This window comes from Hypomesus transpacificus, chromosome 10, assembly GCF_021917145.1.
Source record: "Hypomesus transpacificus isolate Combined female chromosome 10, fHypTra1, whole genome shotgun sequence".
Lineage (NCBI taxonomy): Eukaryota > Metazoa > Chordata > Actinopteri > Osmeriformes > Osmeridae > Hypomesus > Hypomesus transpacificus.
Window position 1 is genome coordinate 7,964,432 of NC_061069.1, and position 18,804 is coordinate 7,983,235.

The 18,804-nt window shown below is 46.5% G+C and overlaps 2 protein-coding genes across 4 annotated transcripts; one reads left to right on the plus strand and one right to left on the minus strand.

The window, feature by feature from the left end:
• The first annotated feature begins 1,026 nt into the window (after nt 1-1,026).
• On the plus strand, nt 1,027-5,425 carry gorasp2 (golgi reassembly stacking protein 2). 2 transcript variants are annotated; one of them, XM_047027933.1, is made up of 10 exons: nt 1,027-1,374; nt 2,125-2,205; nt 2,429-2,632; nt 2,757-2,843; nt 2,937-3,067; nt 3,155-3,287; nt 3,515-3,614; nt 3,742-3,849; nt 4,016-4,141; nt 4,251-5,425. In XM_047027933.1, exons 1-10 carry the CDS (start codon nt 1,312-1,314, stop codon nt 4,598-4,600), a joined length of 1,383 nt encoding a protein of 460 aa, XP_046883889.1. In that variant the 5' UTR covers nt 1,027-1,311; the 3' UTR covers nt 4,601-5,425. The 2 variants fall into 2 exon arrangements, with proteins under 2 accessions (XP_046883889.1, XP_046883888.1); XM_047027932.1 differs by having other exon boundaries at nt 1,029-1,374; nt 3,515-3,629.
• A 3,810-nt stretch (nt 5,426-9,235) lies between these two features.
• LOC124472819 (serine/threonine-protein kinase tousled-like 1-B) lies at nt 9,236-17,775 on the minus strand. Of its 2 annotated transcripts, XM_047027904.1 has the most exons (22): nt 17,215-17,775; nt 15,969-16,090; nt 15,727-15,795; nt 15,237-15,275; nt 15,020-15,095; nt 14,836-14,879; nt 14,650-14,745; nt 14,491-14,577; nt 14,316-14,408; nt 14,116-14,226; nt 13,878-14,014; nt 13,527-13,721; nt 13,288-13,354; nt 13,062-13,159; nt 12,879-12,960; nt 12,701-12,792; nt 12,520-12,609; nt 12,210-12,379; nt 11,973-12,108; nt 11,725-11,836; nt 11,521-11,628; nt 9,236-11,413 (listed from the first exon to the last, which is right to left on the minus strand). In XM_047027904.1, exons 1-22 carry the CDS (start codon nt 17,336-17,338, stop codon nt 11,258-11,260), a joined length of 2,304 nt encoding a protein of 767 aa, XP_046883860.1. In that variant the 5' UTR covers nt 17,339-17,775; the 3' UTR covers nt 9,236-11,257. The 2 variants fall into 2 exon arrangements, with proteins under 2 accessions (XP_046883860.1, XP_046883862.1); XM_047027906.1 differs by lacking the exon at nt 15,237-15,275.
• Nucleotides 17,776-18,804: the final 1,029 nt, after the last annotated feature.

Genomic DNA, 18,804 nt, shown 5'->3' on the forward strand with positions numbered 1-18,804 from the left:
ACTGAATGTTTTGAGGGGATACGATTGACAGTTCAATGAGATTATAATCTCATTTAAACAATCTGGCAATCCAGCCAGTCCTTTGTTTTGTGAGAAGCACAGGGCTGTTAAGGCTCTGTGTTGGAATGTACTTCCCCCTAGTGGCTGGAGGAAAGGATTGTTTTAGATCAATTTTATTCTTGATATATTCAGTGTAATATATTTATTGTGTCATGCACTGTCACTATTCAGGAACTCACAAAAAATTATACAAGGTACAGAAAAAAAGTTTAATGTATTCTAATTGATGATGTTTGCACAATATTCTTCTGTTCTCCATTGTAAATGTGTGTGTATTGCAGTACAGAAACAGATGTATTAAATGTATTTATGGTATCTAGGGACCACATATGTAAACTGCACAATTACATAAATAATGTGTATGATAATATACTTACTATATGTGACCAATAACTGATTAATGTGACCAAGTTGTGTAGCCATCAGCAAAAAGATTCATCCTATGGAGGTTTCAGCAGGCACTTTAATTCGCATACAATGTCTCTAATCTCTAATAAAGTCTATGAAAGAAGTCTATAAAAAAATTGAGTTTGCCTGTTACTGGAGTTCATTCTTATCTTCTCATTCATTGATGTATCTTGCTCATGCCCTACATATACACACCCACCAACGCACGCACACGTGCGCGCACACACGCACACATGTACGTATGGTCATTTTAGGTGAAGTTGGCCCCATCCCAAACGTCGAAAAAATTGTGGGGACTCTAAATTAATTGCTATTCAAAATTATTTCCCCAAAAACCTAGACCTAAGATTATTCCTAATCTTAACCATAACTCTAACCATAACACAAAAATGTATCTAGAAATTTAACCCTAAAACTATCCCTAATCCCAACATTTAAAGCTACAAGAAGTAAGATTTCTTCAGTCAAAATAAAAGAAAAATGTCCCCTATTTATGCTTATGAGGTCCCAAACACTGATGCGATGTATTGTAAACAACTAGCTTTTCAATCTAAAGACCAGGACAGAAATAGAGGGGAGAGTTACTTCTGATTTACAACCGTATGTCCTCTAAATCAGGAGCACATTTTTATTTCAGTCAAACCATAGATCTAATATTAAGATTCAAACTCGCGGCATTCCTGTTTCCGGGAATTAGTGCCACGTCGTAACAACACTGCGTTTTGCGCTCAGCTGCTCCGTTTGAGCTGGCGACGTGGAGCTGGCAAATTAAACGAAGAAAGCAATACAGCTAGCTGGCTACCTGGACAAAATTGGACGAAAACGTCGTGAACCGGGGTTGTCATGGGGGGATCACAAAGTGTCGAGATACCGGGAGGAGGGTCCGAAGGCTACCATGTTCTTCGGGTGAGTATTAGTGCTTATTATGATCATATATTTGTGAGATACTACTGTAGCTAGCTGTTACATTAGCTAGTTTAGCTCTATCTAGCTCTTGCTAGTAGTACTGCCACTAGATTTATCTAACTGCTATGATTACGAACAATGCTAGGCTAACTACGCTGGACAGTACACTCCATCCGTATTGCAAGGAATATAGCAAGCTACTTATACAGTAGCTAGCTAGTATGGAAAGAGGCCGTGGATGGATCTGCTCTGTGGCCCAACTGTGTACGCTCGGCAAATATTGAGCTAGCTAGCTTGACTAGCTATTTCTGAGCGTCGAGCGAACACTACGTACTGCTGATAACCATTCAGCATTTTGCAGAATGTACAATTGGAGGTGTTTATAGATGAAAAAGTACTGACACAGGCTTTCTTACAACTGCAGACAGTCGGGCAGTCGGGGTAACAACAGTAACTAGCAAGCGTGACTAGCTAGGGAGTCTTGCCTGAGTTTGCGTTACCACTAGCTACCACCAGTACTGCTGGGCTAGTCTGTCACCGTACTGTGGGCCATATCATTACTCACTGTTGCCAGAGAGGAATAACGTTATGAATTCAAGCTCGTGGTTGGTAGTTAGATTAGTGGTGTACACAATTTATTTCCGTATATACAAGCGTTCAATTTAGCTTGATAGCTATTTTACTGTTCAAAGCCTACTCACCGAGCTGTGATGATGGTACTTAGCTGGTTAAAGTATCTTCTCCATGCAGGTCCAAGAGAATTCGCCTGGGCACAGAGCAGGGCTCGAGCCCTTCTTTGACTTCATCGTCTCCATCAACGACACTAGACTGGTAAGCATTAGGCTGTATGGAAAGTGAAAAGGGTAATCTGATGTCAGTGTGGTTTTTAAATAAAATACATTTTCTGCAACAAAGTTTGGCATGACAGCTTGCCTCACTTCAGTTAGCAGTAACTAAAGATCTGATGACCAAAGCTTTTGCCTTCACCTGTTCTATGTGTCAGGTCATCGTGAAAACTTTTACAGTGTTTCCTAAGTTTGCACATGTTCTCCAGAACAAAGATAATGACACACTGAAGGACCTGCTGAAAGCCAGCGTTGAGAAGCCAGTCAGGATGTTGGTCTATTCCTCCAAGACCCTGGAGTTGAGGGAGTCCACCGTAACCCCTAGCAACATGTGGGGAGGCCAAGGTCTGCTGGGCGTCTCCATTCGCTTCTGCAGCTTCGAGGGAGCCAATGAGAATGTCTGGCATGTGCTGGTGAGTTAACTTCAGTCATTGATAATGTGAATGTATTTGTCGGTAGATAATGCCTATGTGACGGAGATGTCTTTCATCTGAGACTTGTCTAAGAATGGCCTCTTGTCTTTCTCTGTCGTATCAGGAGGTGGAGCCTAACTCTCCTGCAGCCCTGGCTGGTCTGCGGCCACACACTGATTACATCATAGGAGCCGATACGGTCATGAATGAGGTGAAACAAGTATCCAACAAACAAGTGAAACTGGTTTCTAAGGGGAAAAGTATTCCTTAGATCCCTTAATCCATCCTGTCTCCTCTCTTTCAGTCAGAGGACCTGTTTTCTCTGATAGAGACCCATGAGGGTAAAGGCTTGAAGCTCTATGTGTACAACACTGATACAGACAATTGCAGAGAGGTGGTCATCACACCCAACAGTGCTTGGGCAGGGGAGGGCAGGTATTCACATATGCGCGCGCACACACGCACACAAATTCCCACGCACAACCCGTCACCCATACCTGACCCATGTCTGTCTTGCTGCAGTCTGGGATGTGGAATTGGGTACGGATATCTGCACAGGATTCCCACCAGGCCGTTCGAGGAAGGGAAGAAGATCAGCTTCCCTGGTCACCTTCCCAGTGAGCCAGTCAGCCCGCAGAAGGATGGATTCACTGAGGTCTGTCCACCCTCAACACACATCCTGTCACTGTAAATTCAACATTCTGGAATGATTTGTCCACATGTTTTGGTAGAACAGATATTAGGTGTCTGATGGCTGTCTTTTGTGTTTTTGGTGCCCACTCTTAATGGAAACCCTCCATTATTGCATACGAGTCACAGCATGTGTCAAGCTGTGGTAATGGGGTTCATGAATGTTTTTAACAACCTCTCTTTCTGCCTCAGGTTCAGCTGTCTGCTGTAACACCTCCTCCTGCAGTTCCCACGGGCCTGGAAGATTCTCTTTCTGGCCTGTCAATCAGTTCAGCTCTGTCAACCATTCCAAGTGAGCTTCAGACAGGTATCGCATTTCTCCAGTATAATTAGTTGTCTGTTAAATCACAATGATACCATAGATATAATCATTTGTCTTTTTAGTATGCTGACCTGTCTATCTCTATTCTCTCTCTCAGGTCTCCCCACCATTCCCCTGCTGCCCACATCCACCAGCCCCTCCCTGAGCCCCCTAACCCCATTGAACCCTGCATCGACCACTTTCAACCCTGCCACCACGCTACCAGGTGGAGGCTTCACACAGTCATATGACACTCATATGTCTTTAAACTGTGTGTGTGTGTGTGTGTGGGGGGGGGGGGGGGGGGGGCTCATCCTCTGTAATGAGCTCATCCTCATTACAGTCCTGTGGGAGGATTGTTAAATGTCCCTTTTCCTGTTTCTTGTTGTTAGGTCTGATGCATCTCCCAGGTGGCCTGCCCCCCCTGACTAACCTCCCCAACCTCAACTTCACGCTACCAGACCTCAGCACCATGTCACTAGCTGGCATCGCTGGGTTACCCCCACCTGGAACTACAGGTAAGCACACAGCGAGAATCTGACAGTAGAGCCACAGTGATTTATATTTGGTGGTTTGCTGAGAGAGATTTGTATATGGGATCTGAGAGTTGTTGCTCTTCCCATTCAGCTTTCCCTCCGCTGGGCCCACTCCCACCCTTGAACCTGCCTGGCCTGGCCCCTCTGCCCACCCTGCCTGGCCTGGCCCCTCTGCCCACCCTGCCTACCGTACTGCCTTCCCATCTCCCTCTCCTGCCACAGGGGGTAGCCTTCACCCCGTCAGCAGTCACACTACCCTCAGCAGCAGCCGCTTCAGTTTCCATCCCTGATTCCAAAGTTACTGTAACAGCGCCCTCTAGTGACCTCAGTGCAGAGGTCAGCCCCGACACCCCCACAGAGCCTGCGGTGGCCTCAGAAACAGTTCCCACGGATACCACGGAGTCACCGGCCACCACGGAAACGACAGCAGCGTCCTCGTAACACAGGAAGGAAGTTACACTATACATACAGTTTTATCCCTCTGTATTTTTCCTCTGGGTTTTCTGTTTGTCTCCTCCTCTCATATTTATTTAGCCAGGATGGACAGAAGGCAGGTCTACTCAAGAGGCAATGGGGTCATCCGACATGCGGCACAGTTTGAGTTTCTTACTGAGTAATTTTAGAACTATAGCTGAAGATAGCCTACTGTCCCACTCAGCAGAAAGGTTAGGTGAAGTCTTCATCATGTGACTGACTACTGTCTGGGTCCTACACACTTGCCAACACAGAAAGGGGATGAGAATAAGATAAAAAAGGGGCTTTTCTTTCATCGAGACATTTTCTTGTGCTTTACCTTTTTATTTTATAACACCTACCTACTTGTAGATCATAACCATTAGATTATCTTAGACCTTCCAATGTTAATTTTGCTCAATGGATTTATGATTGTTTCAGTTATGAACGAATCTGCATTTTTTTGCACCACATTTGTGTTATGAAATGATTAGGCATGTTTGTCCCCATGTATGTCTATGCACCATAATTCTGAACCAACTTCAAACACCTTTGTCTGCCGTGTGGGAATGGTGGTCAGTAGATGACCACGCTACAGAGGACAAAATTACACAATGATGATTCGATTATAGTCTTAAGTGACATTAAAGAGGGCAAGTTGAGAGTTGTGGCTGGGTTCTTGAGGGCTAGACAGTAAAATATTGTCTCCTCATGCATGACTGAAACGGAAGACTGATACTGTACAGCCACAAGATGTCGCTGTGTAACAACCGTCTCTTAACATGTACCAGCAATAAAATCAATGGCATTTTACGTTATTTTGTGTGTATAGTTTTCTTAGACCTAATCATTTTAAACAAGGTATTAAGGTTTAAACATTAAAAAATCTGGATCTGGCGAGATTTGGGTGGGCCAAGCTTAAATGTGATAGTTGGCCTTACTTTTTTCCCTCCTAATTCAAAAAAATCTGATCCAATACGAATCATGGGTGTTTCTCGATTTAGTTTACGCACAGGTTACGTACGGTTAATTAACAACAGGGACAACCAAAGCGCAAAGCCTGACTGGGAACATGATTGTCAATAGGCTAAGAGTAGTAGCCTAACAAATCCGAAGGAAAATCTAGTGTTATTTTAAGTTAAATTAAACTAGAAGAAAATGGAGATGAAAGAAAGGGACAAGGCCAGAAGCAAGTCGAGGTCATTAGATTTGGATCCAGACTCATGCACCACGTCTAGGACAGGTAGGACTAAACCTGGAAGACATTCCACACCGCCTCGTAGTCATTTGAAAAAATACAACTAATTTCTTCGTTTGGATAGTTCTTCCCGCATGACTTCTGATTATACAAAACCTCTTCAAAACTTAGACCTTGGGGATATGGAGGAGGATAGGCAGATCGCGTCGTTGGCTGTCCAGTTCGTCCTAAGTGGCGCGAGGAAGGGCAACGTGCACCTGTGTTCGAGGATTGCAGAGCTACTGCGTGAGAATAAACGGTGAGAACAAGAGTTGTGTACATCTCTAAAGAGCTCTGCATTTCCATCAGCATGACGGAGGTCTCAAGCCTACCTTAATGTTCAGGTTAACCATTAACCTCTCATGCTTTGGTTAGGGTGATCACCATCAAACAAACCAAATGTGGGACGATTACTACGTTTGTGTGGGACAATGTGGGACATGTTAGTTACCCACACTAAAACCTAACCAGAAACTGTTATATAAGCTAATGTCTATCTAACTTAATAAACAGCGATATAGGAAAAAAAACTTTGCCGCAAAAATAATAAACAAAATGCTTTCTTAAAAAAGCAAAAGAACGCACGTATTTTTTCTGAATATGATAATTAAAAACCAACAGACTGATGAAAATGCGGCACATTTTCTCAATATGCGATTTTCTGTGGGGTGCAAGGCAAAGCGGGACGGGTGGTCACCCTAGCTTTGGTTGATATTCAACTTTTGCCAATGTGTGTTATTGTGATGTGTGGTTTGATCTCTGCAGTCTGCACAGGACAGTGGAGGCCCAGAGAGTCCACATAGAGGAGCTGAGGGTTCTGTGTTCTCTGGGCACTGCTGGTCCAGTGGGTCCACTTTCTTCACCAACCCCTGGTGCTCCCTCCCCCTCTCCTCTCCCTCTCCTCCCATCCACATATCACCTCCCATATCCCCCATTGACCACCTCCCCCACCCTCCCACACTACCTCCCCTCTCTGTCAGGCTCCTCCCCCAGCACCTCCTCCCATAGCTGCAGCTCTGGGCTTGGCAGTCTGTCTTCCAGCACCACACCTCCCTGTCTGCCCCGACTTGGGACTCCCCATCCTCGTGCCCTCCTTACCCCTTGTAGGCGGCAGGTGGGTGTGACTTCCCTCCACCAGAACGGGTGGTGTGTGTATTTCATGATGATGTCACTAGGTGTGTTCGACTTCATGCACTTGAAGCAGCCAATGGCATTCACTGCTTCAAGTCAGCCAGCTGCAGCCGACTGTCTGCGCCGCCGGCGCTGCATGAAGTCGAACGTACCTATTGTTGTTGATGGTAATGCTGACATCACATGACTTCTCTGTCAGCCATCTTCTCTGCCCTGCGTGGAGGAGAATGAGATACCCAGCATGCCTCACTCTCCCCAGCCGAGGAGAGAGTGGGACGCTCATGGCCCTGAGCATGATGGGTGGTCTAAAGCGACAGGCAAGTGTCTGGTCACATAACACTGTGTCAGGTCCATCTTTTTTAGGTGTTGGGTTCTTCTTTAGCTTCTCCTTTCTTCCAGTCAGGAAGAGAGTAGGGGGTCTTCTGCCTGCTCCGGCTCCAGAGACAGAGATTAATGCTCAGGCTCTGAAGGTGAGCGTGCTGCCATAGCTTCTTCTGAATAAAACCCTTGAAACCCAGAATTTAAAAAAAGGTACTCCTCACATGCTGCTGTTTGTGAGCAGAAGACAGTCCTGCGAAAGAGTGCCTCATGTGAAGCTGAGAGAAAAGAGGTTGAAGAGATGGACAGGAAAGAGAATGATGAGCAAGATGCCACAGCACTTTATCAAGAGGGTCTGGATCCAAACTCCACAACGTACAGTCGACTGATCCAGCCCTACATTTCAGTACACGTCATATGTTTTTCTTTGGAAATGCATGCATGTTTACCTGTGCACGTGTGTGTGTGTGTCAGGCGGAGACATCGTCTCCAGGTGAATGATCGTGTGACACTACGCGACCGGAGGGGAGTAGATGAGAAAAAGCAGAGGGGAAAAGAGAAAAGGAGAGGAGTTGTGAGGTTTATAGGACCTTTACAGAACACTGATGTCTACATTGGAGTGGACCTGGATACACCCTGTAAGTGTATGTGTGTGACATCACTATCTATATAAGATAGGACTGGGACAGTGATACCCTATCCCATTGGTCCTTAGGTGGAGACAACAATGGCAGTATCCATGGTTCCAGGTCTTTCAGGTGTGAGCCCAACCATGGCGCTTTCACCACAATCTCAGGGATAAGGAAAGTAAGTGTTCCCTCTCCCTGTCTTACACACCCACACATTTATCAGCAAGTGTTTCATTCATGTTTTCTTTCTTCAGCTCTCGTCCCACCCCAGGCACACTGACTCCCACCCCCCTCAGAGACCTCCCCAGGGGGCCACTGACTCCTGCTCAGGAAGCTCCACAGCCGGTAGTGGATTTAGGAGGGAGGAGAGGGGGAGTGAGTTGGAGGAATGGGTTAAGAGGAAGGGTAGTGACAAGGGTAATTGGAGGGGGAGAGAAAGGAAGGGGAGAGGTCAGGGTAGTGATAGGGAGGATGAGAGGGTGAAGGAGAGTGAGGAGAAGGTGGAGAAGAGAGGGAAGGGGGAGGAAGAGAGTGAAAAAGTTGGTGAGAAGGAGGAGAGGGTGATTAAGAGTAGGAAAGGCCTGAGACAGACCAGGAAGATGGCGATCACAGCGCTGGTCCATACAGACCCTGGAACCTGAAACAGCAGATTCCTGTATGGCCTGTTAACACACTCTCCACACGCTCCTCATTCCATGGACTCCATGGCCTTGTATAGCTCCTTTAATGGGTGTCAACAGTGTCAGCCTTTTCTGTCAATTTCATTTGCATTCATCTTGTGTTTAAAATATTCAGTAATATTTGAACACTAAATAAAACTAGCTCCAACATGAGATGTTTTGCTGATGTGTTTGATGTGACAACAGCAACAAAGGAAACAGGCCACACTCCAGGGTAGGACTTGTAAGGCAATCTTTATTGCATATGAATGACAGGACCTGACGTTGCCTCGAAGCCATGCCATCTGAACTCAGTTCAGAGACAGCACCTGAACCTGTCTTCATGGTGGCGTCACCAGCAGTCGCTACTCAGCTGTGCTCTACCTGCTATGCACTTGCTACTAAGCCCATTTAGTACTGCTGTGTTCACCACAACTAGGCTCACACAGAGAAAACTAGGAACACTGAACTGCAAGGGTCTGCTCACTGGCCCCCCAAACGTTTAGCTCACAAAGCTTAGCGAAACAGGCCGAGACTGTACAGGCTGTGGCTTTCTCTCTAACTGGTCTCACTTCACTCAGGAGTACAAGGAGAGAACAGAAAAACCCATGAGCAGAGACTTTGTTCCTTTCATGTCTGTGGTCTGTCTGCTGTGGTGTTGATATCAAGGTGACTGTTCTGCTTGTGATACTATGTCTGTGACCAGGCTCACACCTGGGTGGGCGGGTGGGGGGGATTAAGACTTCATGCTTGTGGTATCAAACGTACCCCATCACAGAGCTAAGGTCGGGGTGGAGAAGGAGCACACCAACCACTGGGTTCACCATGGCTATCGCCTTATGTCTACCATCACAGAACGCTTCCTCTCTCCGCATGACATATTTAATTAATTCCCTGTACCATTCATGTCATTCAAATATTTTATCTTCTTCATACAGTACATGGGGGCGTTGCTCCATACATTGACAGTTGCTTTTCATAAAATATTTTCAAGACAACTGCAAAAACATTGATGCGCTCAAATACATTATGAATTGAAGGGATCCCTCTGGTAGAATCATCATTATTTCTCAAAGAACAGGAAGTATACACTTCGGAGATGACCCTAGGGAGTGTACTTTCATCACAGGTCTTAAGTACGCATACCCTCAGCTTAAAATACCAGCTTTACAAACTAAAAGCGTTGTTGTTTATAGCAGCAAAATAAAAACACATTTCAGAACACAAATGAACAAAGAAAGGTGAGAAACCAAGGTTCTGATGGACTGAACATGCGCACATGGACAATGTTAACTTCCGTTTTCTACCTAGAGATTCTAATGTCGGAGAAGGTCCGACCTTGAAGAGAATGATAGGATGGGCATGTTGTGTCACTGTGCAGCTCAGCTGGGGAAGGTTTCTGCCTTTGTTGCCAACAGCATAGCTCGGAAAGGAAAACTTCTGCCCAGTCTAGTTAATCTGGGATGCAAGATGAGCATCCAAAGCTTTGAAGAAAAAAAAATCTAGTATTTATTGTCTGACATGTTCTATTTTTTTAAGTTTTCCCTTCAGAAGAAAAACTGGTTTGAAGTTTGACCAGGTGCAGCTGTTCAGTCCGAAGGCTGACCAAGCGAAGATGTTCAGTACAAAACAGACCTCTGATTAGTGAGTTATTTAGTTCCAGCAGAGGAGTCCGGTTGTTAATATAGTTGATCCTCACGTTCATTTGACCTTTACTAATCCAGGCAGACAACAAACTGTATTTGGTGACAACATTGTGATGATAACACTGCTCTTCATTCCGACTGTAGCAAAGCACCCAGCACCCATATCATCATCATCATCCTCACACCGTCCAAACACCTACAGCCACACACTCGGGCACAACGCCATTTTCAACTAGCTACGTCTTGAAGAACTGAAAACAGGGGGGAACATTACATGCCTCTGGTTCTGAGACTCAAAAGATGAACAATAATCCTGGACTATTTCATGTCCATAAACCAAATAGATCAGGATCTTGGATTAGGAAGTGCTATTCAGTCCAACAGCTTTGTCTTGGTCAGTGGGAATGTCCCATAATAGGGTTCACATTACTGAGCTTATCTAGAGCTGTGGAGAGGCCTTGTGTCAGTTCTGTTCCCAGGTAGACACCATGGCCAGGCTTCCACCTAGCCTCGGAGACTAGGTGGAGTCATGTCCATAACTCTGTGGGGGTGGAAGGAGGACCCCCGTTATCAGCAGATAGGCTGCTACTGCCGAGTCTCTGGAGGAGGGACAAATAAACACCGGCCTCCTGTTTAGAGATCCTCTCCACCAATGGGAGGCCAGTCCAGCACAAGCCAGCAGTGTGGTGCATCTCCACTGACTCTCCCCACTCTCAAGACAATACTCCTTCACTTTCATCACTCCTCTCTCTCCCTACCTCCCTCCACCCTCTCTCTTCTCTCTAGCTCTCTCTATCATTCTGTATCTACTTTCACTCTCTTCCTTACAACAGGGCTGTGCTACATCTTCACCAGGAGCCTCCATTATATCCACCTCTCCATTTCGCTATCGCTTCCCAGTTCCATCCAGCCACCAGTTCTGATCCATTTGGAAAAGCTCTGATACAGTGAGCACGTTTCCTGTAGTAGGATCAGTCCTGCCGTGGGATTTGCCAGGGGGCCTGTCAGTCATGTGGGTCAGCCAGTCAGAAAGTGGAGAGAGATGAGGAGGAGGAGGCGGTCTGTAGGGAGCCGGAGGAGTTGGAGCGTCTCATGTGAGGGAGCAGGTAGGCGTCAGCCCCCAGCTGGTGAACATCAAACCTGTCCTCCTTACGATACGCCAGACAGCGCCGGATAAACGCCTGAGCACAGAGAGGACACTTGGCCAATTAGTCAGCATTCCAAGCAGGGCTTGCATGTGCGTGTTTGTTAGTGTGACCTCACTGGAGGGAGAGAGGCAGAGACTTACCTTGGCCTCAGTGCTGGCCTGGGGTTTTGCAGGGAACTGGACCTCTGTGGCTTTAAGGATTGTGTTCTCCTGGAGGATGTCCTGTTGGGACTGGTTATGACCAAAAGGCTGGAGAGAAAACACAAACGTGTGCACACAGTTAGTGAACTAAGCCGAAAGCCGGTCCTCGGAAGCCGTATGCTAGCCTTGTAGATGGGTGTTTACCTTGCGTCCGTACAGACACTGGAAGAAGATGACTCCTACAGACCACACATCCACCTTGTTGGAGATCTTAGGAGGCTCCTTCCCCACCACGAAACACTCGGGAGGAAGATACCTGACACACACACACACACACACACATCAGTGGACTTCTGATACATCTTTACAGGTGCCTGACCAAAATTAACAGAATCAAACAATCCAACAATCCTCTACCTCCATCGTGGTATGCGAGTGCGGGTGTGTCTCACCAGTAGGTTCCAGCCCCCTGAGATGTGAGGTCCATTCCATCTACTCCATAGTTATCATCGTCCATGATCTTAGACAGGCCAAAGTCTGTGATCTTGATCTCACCACAGGCAGTACCGTCCACCAGTAAGATGTTCCCTAAACATACAGAAGAGTTAGGAATACGTGTGTGTGTGAGGCAGTGTCTGCTTCCAGACAGGGGTGGGTGTGTGTGTGTGCGCGTGTGTTGAGCTGCCTACCTGGTTTCAGGTCATAGTGGATGATGGGAGGTTTGATCTCGTTCAGGTATCGGAGGGCATTAACGATCTGCATGACGATGGAACGCGCTTCTTTCTCTGACATCAGCTTGTTCTGCTTCAGGTAGAAGTCCAGGTCGTTCCCCTCACAGAACTCCAGAACCGTACAGAATCTGAGGGAAGGAAACAAAGAAGGGCGTGAAGAGAGACATTACATTTGAGTGTGCTGTGTACCTTCCACTGAGAGGAGGTGCATGTTCAGACTGGTTGTGTGACTGGCAGCATGATGACCAGGGATCACGGGATGACTCACGTGTCTGTATCCAGTGAGAAGTAGTCATAGAGCTTGACTATTCTGGGATGGTCCAGCTGCTTGTGTATGCGGTACTCCCTACATGCATGCCTAAAGACAGGAAACGCATTTTACCATGACAACACAGACAGGAAACTGTGGTGTGTGTGTGTGTGTGCTGTCAGAATCAGATGAGACCTACTTGTGGTAGTTCTCCTTCTTCTCCTCTCTCCAGTTCTTGTTGAGCTGGTGGATTTTAACGGCTGCGTAGCGCTGCTCGAACAAGTCAAAGGCCTATGGAAACACACACACACACATATTACTCACCCATCTTAACCAACAATTATGATCATGATAAACCAGCACACACACAGTGTTACCTTGTAGACCTCACTGAAGCCCCCCCTGCCCAGCAGGTGAAGCAGCAGGTATCTCTCGTTCAGAGTGGGGTGCTCCTTAAACCTGGGGGAGGCAGTGATAGGTCAGACCCAGCTATCCCCTCGCCTGTCACATCTACCAGGCCCTCAGCAACACAGGCCGTGATGGTGGGAGTGTCTACTCACGAGGAGCTGTCCTCATTGTTGATCCTCTTCAGCTCTCTAATGTGCAGGTTCCTCACTCGCTCCAGCCTCTCCAGCTCTGCCTGGATCTCAGCCTCCTCCTGCACGGGCACACAGAAGAGGTGAAGACACTGTTCCAGAACAATGCCCCTGCCCGCCCCCCCCAGAGCTGAAAAGTAAGGCTCCTGAGGAGCCGTACAGGAGTGAGATGGATGTCTTCCACACTGACCTTCTTCAGGTGTCCCAGCCTCAGCTTGAAGATCTCCTCCTGCTCATGATACTCGGCCAGAGTCAGCCTGGCACGGGGAAACAACAACCGCATCTGCGTGTGAGAGTGTGCGTGTGCCAGACCTAATATACCACTGAGCGGACTGCGTCCGTCGCCAGCTTAGCTTAGCTTATCACCCCATCAGTGTAAGGTGTGTGCGCGTGTGTCTGTGTGTGTCCATGTTTGGGTAGCCTACTTACAGTTGGGGCAGGGAGGGTTTGAGGAAGGGGTCGGGGTCGTTGCCGTTGACAACCTTGGCTTTGCGTTGCTTGGGTTCAGATGTGGTTGCTAGGGAGAGTGAAGGGGAAGAGGAGGGGTTTGGGGGCTTTCTCTTGGCAAGCAGCTTCCTCTGACGCTCAATGTCCTCTCTCTGTTGGTTAATACCCTCTTGTTGCCTGGAGACAAACCCACAACAAGCATGTCATGCACATCAAACAGGACAGTGACCAATTACTGAAATAAGTTCAAACATATGGATCAAAGTATTTGAGCACTCTGCTCCCAAATGTGTGTGTGTGCATGCGAGAGAAGGTGTGTGTGTGCGTTCTTACTTGACCAGGTTCTGGAATGCGTAGCCGTCAGTCCACTGCTCAGTGTAGGAGGCTCCATGTCGGACAGTGGTGAAGTGACCCAGCCTGAGACGATCCTGCATGCTCTTCTCACGACAAGACTGCTTCTCCTGGGTGCTCTGTAAACACACACACACACATTACATACACCTGCATGTAAAAAGCATACGCATAGGACCACTCTCTCTCTCTGTCTCACACACACACACACACATTCTACCTTCTCTATGAGGAGTTTCTTGCTCATAGTGATGCACTTGTTGAGTCTCTCCTTGTACTTCTCTAGTAGTTTTTGCTGCTCGTCGATCTGCCTTCTGAGATCACAGTTAGCCTTCAGGAGAGAGACACACATCAAACAAGCTGTTCCGAGGATGAATAGGTACCATGAGGGGGTCACTACACAACGTGACACACACGCACCCTGAGCAGGTCATCAATGCGCCCCTCCTTCTTCTCCAGATCCAGACTCTTGTTGCTCTCCAGAGCTGCCAGTTTCAGACCTGTCAGCTCAGTCTAGTCAGAGAAGGAGACACTTCATAAAAGACAGATCAACACAAGACGTGTAACCTTGAGAGTGTGTGTGTGTGTTACCTACCTGTACACATTTGCTGGAGGAGGCTTTGGGGTTCATCAGATGTTCTCCAAAACTCAGACTGGTTGGAGAAGAGCTGTTCTGTCTGACCTGCAGCCAGACAGGAATAAATGTAAGGTCATGTCCTTGGGTCATTGATTTTATGTGCGTGCGCGTACTTACGATAGACCCAGGAGCAGAGTGAGAGTGTGAGTTCTGAGGGGAGCGGAGGGCAGGTAGCAGACCCCTCACTGGACTGGAACCATTTCCTGCCTGGAGCTACACACAGGAAGAAGCAGTGTTGGAAACAGGGTGAGATATCATCAACTATCGTCATCAGAGCTATAGACCGAGTTCTGGAGCACTCACGTCAAAGTAGTCACTGATCTTCGGTCCACGTGTGGAAGTCTTCCCTAAATGACAGGGAAGAGCACTCAGCAAAGAAGTTCGCCTAAACCCTCTAAAACGATTTTTGTGTTTGGTTTATCACACACAACATTCTGATTCTGGTGCCTATGGTTCTAAACCCAGTATACAATCCAAGCGGTCCTACCTTGGCTGCTCTCTGATTGGGTGTCAGCTTTCCTCTTTCTTCCTCTGGATGACTCAGAGTGCTTCTTCTCTGGGGTCTGTAGGAGAGACAGACAGGGGTAACAGTGCTGTTATACAGTTGTTTTGTGTAATGCGTCTGGTGGTTCTGACACATTTTACGTTTGATGGTTACAGTTAACAAGCAGAAGGGCTGAACAGTGGGAAATAAGAGTACGTACTGAGTAGGCAGGAGAACTCCCTCTCTTCAAATCAGAGTTCTAGAGGGAGAGAGAGGGGGATATAGGGAAAGAGACAAAGACAGAAAAAGAGAGAAAGTTAAGAGCCAAAGAGAGGTGTGACATGCAAGGACGAAGGTAATATCATTCTGCTCCCTGATACAATTGTTCCAGTAGCTAAAAGGCTACACCATGGCAACATGGCCTCTCATAATAAACAGATGTCAAATCCACTTTTCTCTGTCCACAATCTTTCCTCTGCCCAGGTAGCAGCTGGTAGCAACCTCATACGGTTCAAGGAGGATTTGTTATCTGAACGCAAGGTGGTCATCCATTTCTCTCAAATGCACACATGGAGATAGTGCATACACATATCTTTACTTAATCTTACTACAACTCCAAAACTGAAACTTTTCCCCTTTACCCAGGCAAAAGACCACCTGGGAATCTGTGACATCTGCACATCAAAACTAGGCCAGTGTGTGTGTGTTACCTCTGACTCTTTGTCACTGGAGGAACCCAGACTGCCATAGCTGTGGTTGGAGCACTCGTTGGCCAGGCCCTGAACACAGAAACAACAAACGCAAACATATGTGAGCATTAAAAGCTATGGCACAACCCAGCAAACACAGCAGTAAATACTAATAGAGGAGCTATAGAATGGCCTGCAAGTACAGCAAACTGGGAGCACAAAATGGCTGTGCATTTGACTTAATGCGTATGTTACAGCCTGACCTTAGCTCCTCCACTGGCACTCCCAGTACTGCCTCCTGTGTTTCCACTGACCGCTCCCATGAACCTTGCCTCCAGAAGCTCCTGTCTGCGGGGGTCCAGGCTGTGCAGTTCCTCCATGGGGCCTGCCAATCATTCCGACAGTCAGTTAATCTGATTATACCAAATCATTGGGTAGGTTTGACTAAGAACCTACATTTAAAAAGGTCAGATTGTGGGTTATAATAATCCACACCACTACAGACTGAAATATAGACATACTCACACACATTTGACCGATTGTAACTGTGCAACATTAACGTCTATTTTTGAATACAATTGAAACCAAAGATTGTGCTCCAAAACTCTTCCAGGTGACCCTGTGTGTGTGTACGTGCCCATTTCCTAGCAGGCATTTCCGGATAACATTTCTGTCGGCATTCTATCCCTTTGGCTAACATGCAAATGGCCGTTGTCTGATGGGGTAACTTAAGGACAGGAAGGAGATACCTGACGGTTAGGAAATGCATTTTCAAGATGATATTGGGAAAGCGATTCATCATTAACCAGAGTCAACAAGCTACACCTGACCATCAGGAGATTTAACAGGTATATAGTCTGTGAATAAACAAAGCTACTGTTGTGTCATCTGTTGTCGTCTTTGACAGCTTGGAAACGGTGTGAAAAGTAACTTAATAAAACCTATTGCTACCTAGCTATGCTCATGATAATCATTCGACTCTCGGCGGTGTGGTCTTCCATTTAGCGCTATCCAGTATGTTATTAATATAAAAATGAAATACCAATCTCAATACAAGATAAACGTCCATAATGATGGCGCATAAAGGGCAATTCAAAAAGCAGGCGTTGTTATATTATTGTTTCAATCAATCAATCATCAAATCTTGTGTGTTCATGTTTACAATGTGACATGGAAGTAGCCCTAAAACACCATCTGACATCCAAGCAGGCAGAGGGACGAAAACGTATCCTAGCTTTCGTCCTCTTCCCGTCTAGTTAGCTAGAAGGGAGAATTTAAGCCATGGTTCTCTTTGGTATGTGCACTCCAACGCTAGCTTTAGCCAGCTAGCTTGTGACTGTGGCTGCTGACAGCTGACAGCTTTTGGCTTCCAATTCACGCCATCAGATCAGTTGAACTTGACATCACGTTCCCTTGAACTAGTCAGACATGGTTAAGCGAGCTACATTTTCCACTTCTCCATTAAACACACTTGGAGGAGTAATGCCATTTAATGGATTGGCTAGCTACCTTCCTTGGTCTTGACGGTCGCCGTTGTATGTTGTTGAGAAATCGTTGGGGACGAGGAGAGCTGCGACCAAGATGGCGTCGCCTCCAAACTTCCACCACTTCCACTGTTACTTTGGACACTCATGAAGCCACTTTACTGTCGAGTGGAGCGAGCACACACACCAACGTCAGTGAAAATCCGATGTGCCAAACATGCATCCATCGTGTGACACCTGCTACAGAGCCACGACGGTGTCGTTTTTGTGCATTTTTGTACACAAATTCCGTATTTTTAGATAGCTAATTCTGCACTGCGCCTTCGTCGTGTACTTCGCTGAATCTAGCAGTATGTAACCTTTGCATGATGACCGCGCGTCTGTCAGCATCAGTTCGCGAGCGGGGCTTTGATTCTGGAAGTGGCTATCGCGAGGTTGGCGCGCACCTAGCTCGTTACAGGGATGCGAAAACAGCCGTGGACACTGATCTAGGATCACTTTACATACCCAAAATCGCAATCGTCCTCATTAGAGGAAGCTAGCTAAACACAGACCTTAGACCAGTCGTAGAGGCATCTTAGTAGACAAAACAATGAAGAGACACCCCAAAAATGGCCGAAAGTTCGTCTCTAGCAGCTTTATGCTGGAATGTAACAATAGACCGACGTTGTTTGAAATGTTTTTTTTTGGAGGGGGGGGGGGGTTGGGGGGGGGGGGGGGGGGGGGGGGGGTTACGGAGGTTCCATTGTTCATAATAAAATGTCAAACCTTGATAATTTTCAACTGAATGCAATGTACATAACCACTGGTTTTATTTACACAGACAGAAACTTGTTACATAGGATATCCAATTAATAATTTGTATCGAATTAAATGTGTATTTGTATTGAGTCTCTTTGTTACAATTGTATTGGATTTACAGGATTTTCTCATTGGGTCGATCAATTTACAGTTATACAGAATACAGAATAAACAGGACATAGATAGGCTACAAACCACAATTTAGTCCCAATTTGGTGCAAAGCATAAAAATGAAATTCATGAAAAAACACACACAGGGGCGGGGGCAGAGTTCTTCCTCCTCTCAGTACAGTAGCAGAAGAATTGCATCAGGAAACCAGCAGTAAAACAAAAAATCACACACCATGTGCACCTGCTCAGAGTACCTAACTAGAATTTTAAGACTTGCGGTTTCCATGGTAACAGCCATCACCTTTTCAGGCACAGGGGAACACTACTACTGTAGATGAAGCACAGATAGGTAGGTAGATAAATAGATAGAAAGAGAGAGAGAGAGAGAGAGAGAGAGAGAGAGAGAGAGAGAGAGAGAGAGAGAGAGAGAGAGAGAGAGAGAGAGAGAGAGAGAGGGGGGAGAATAAACCATTCCTGACCTCCATTATGTAGGAAGAGTGATTGTGATGGCTGCTGCCATCAGATGAAAGCCAGAGCCAGTGCATTCCATGAGCACTGAATGTCCCAGAGCAGGCCATTACAGTAGCAGGCACAGTGGCAGCCATTTTGAGAATGGTCTCAGAAAAATGTAACATGTTAGATACAATAATTAACTATTAATGATGTTGCATCAAGCCAGATTTGAGCTTTTATGTGAATTATG

What these genes read in the sequence shown, in the direction of transcription:
- gorasp2 (XM_047027932.1), top strand. Translation starts at nt 1,312, where the DNA reads ATGGGGGGATCACAAAGTGTCGAGATACCGGGAGGAGGGTCCGAAGGC. An exon ending in AGAAGGATGGATTCACTGAG is followed by an intron (nt 3,288 to 3,514) that starts GTCTGTCCACCC and finishes TTTCTGCCTCAG; the next exon opens with GTTCAGCTGTCTGCTGTAAC. An exon ending in CCCTGCCACCACGCTACCAG is followed by an intron (nt 3,850 to 4,015) that starts GTGGAGGCTTCA and finishes TCTTGTTGTTAG; the next exon opens with GTCTGATGCATCTCCCAGGT.
- LOC124472819 (XM_047027904.1), bottom strand. Translation starts at nt 17,338, where the DNA reads ATGAGTGTCCAAAGTAACAGTGGAAGTGGTGGAAGTTTGGAGGCGACG. An exon ending in GACCGTCAAGACCAAGGAAG is followed by an intron (nt 16,091 to 17,214) that starts GTAGCTAGCCAA and finishes AATGATTGGCAG; the next exon opens with GCCCCATGGAGGAACTGCAC. An exon ending in GCTTCAGTGAGGTCTACAAG is followed by an intron (nt 12,793 to 12,878) that starts GTAACACTGTGT and finishes GTGTTTCCATAG; the next exon opens with GCCTTTGACTTGTTCGAGCA.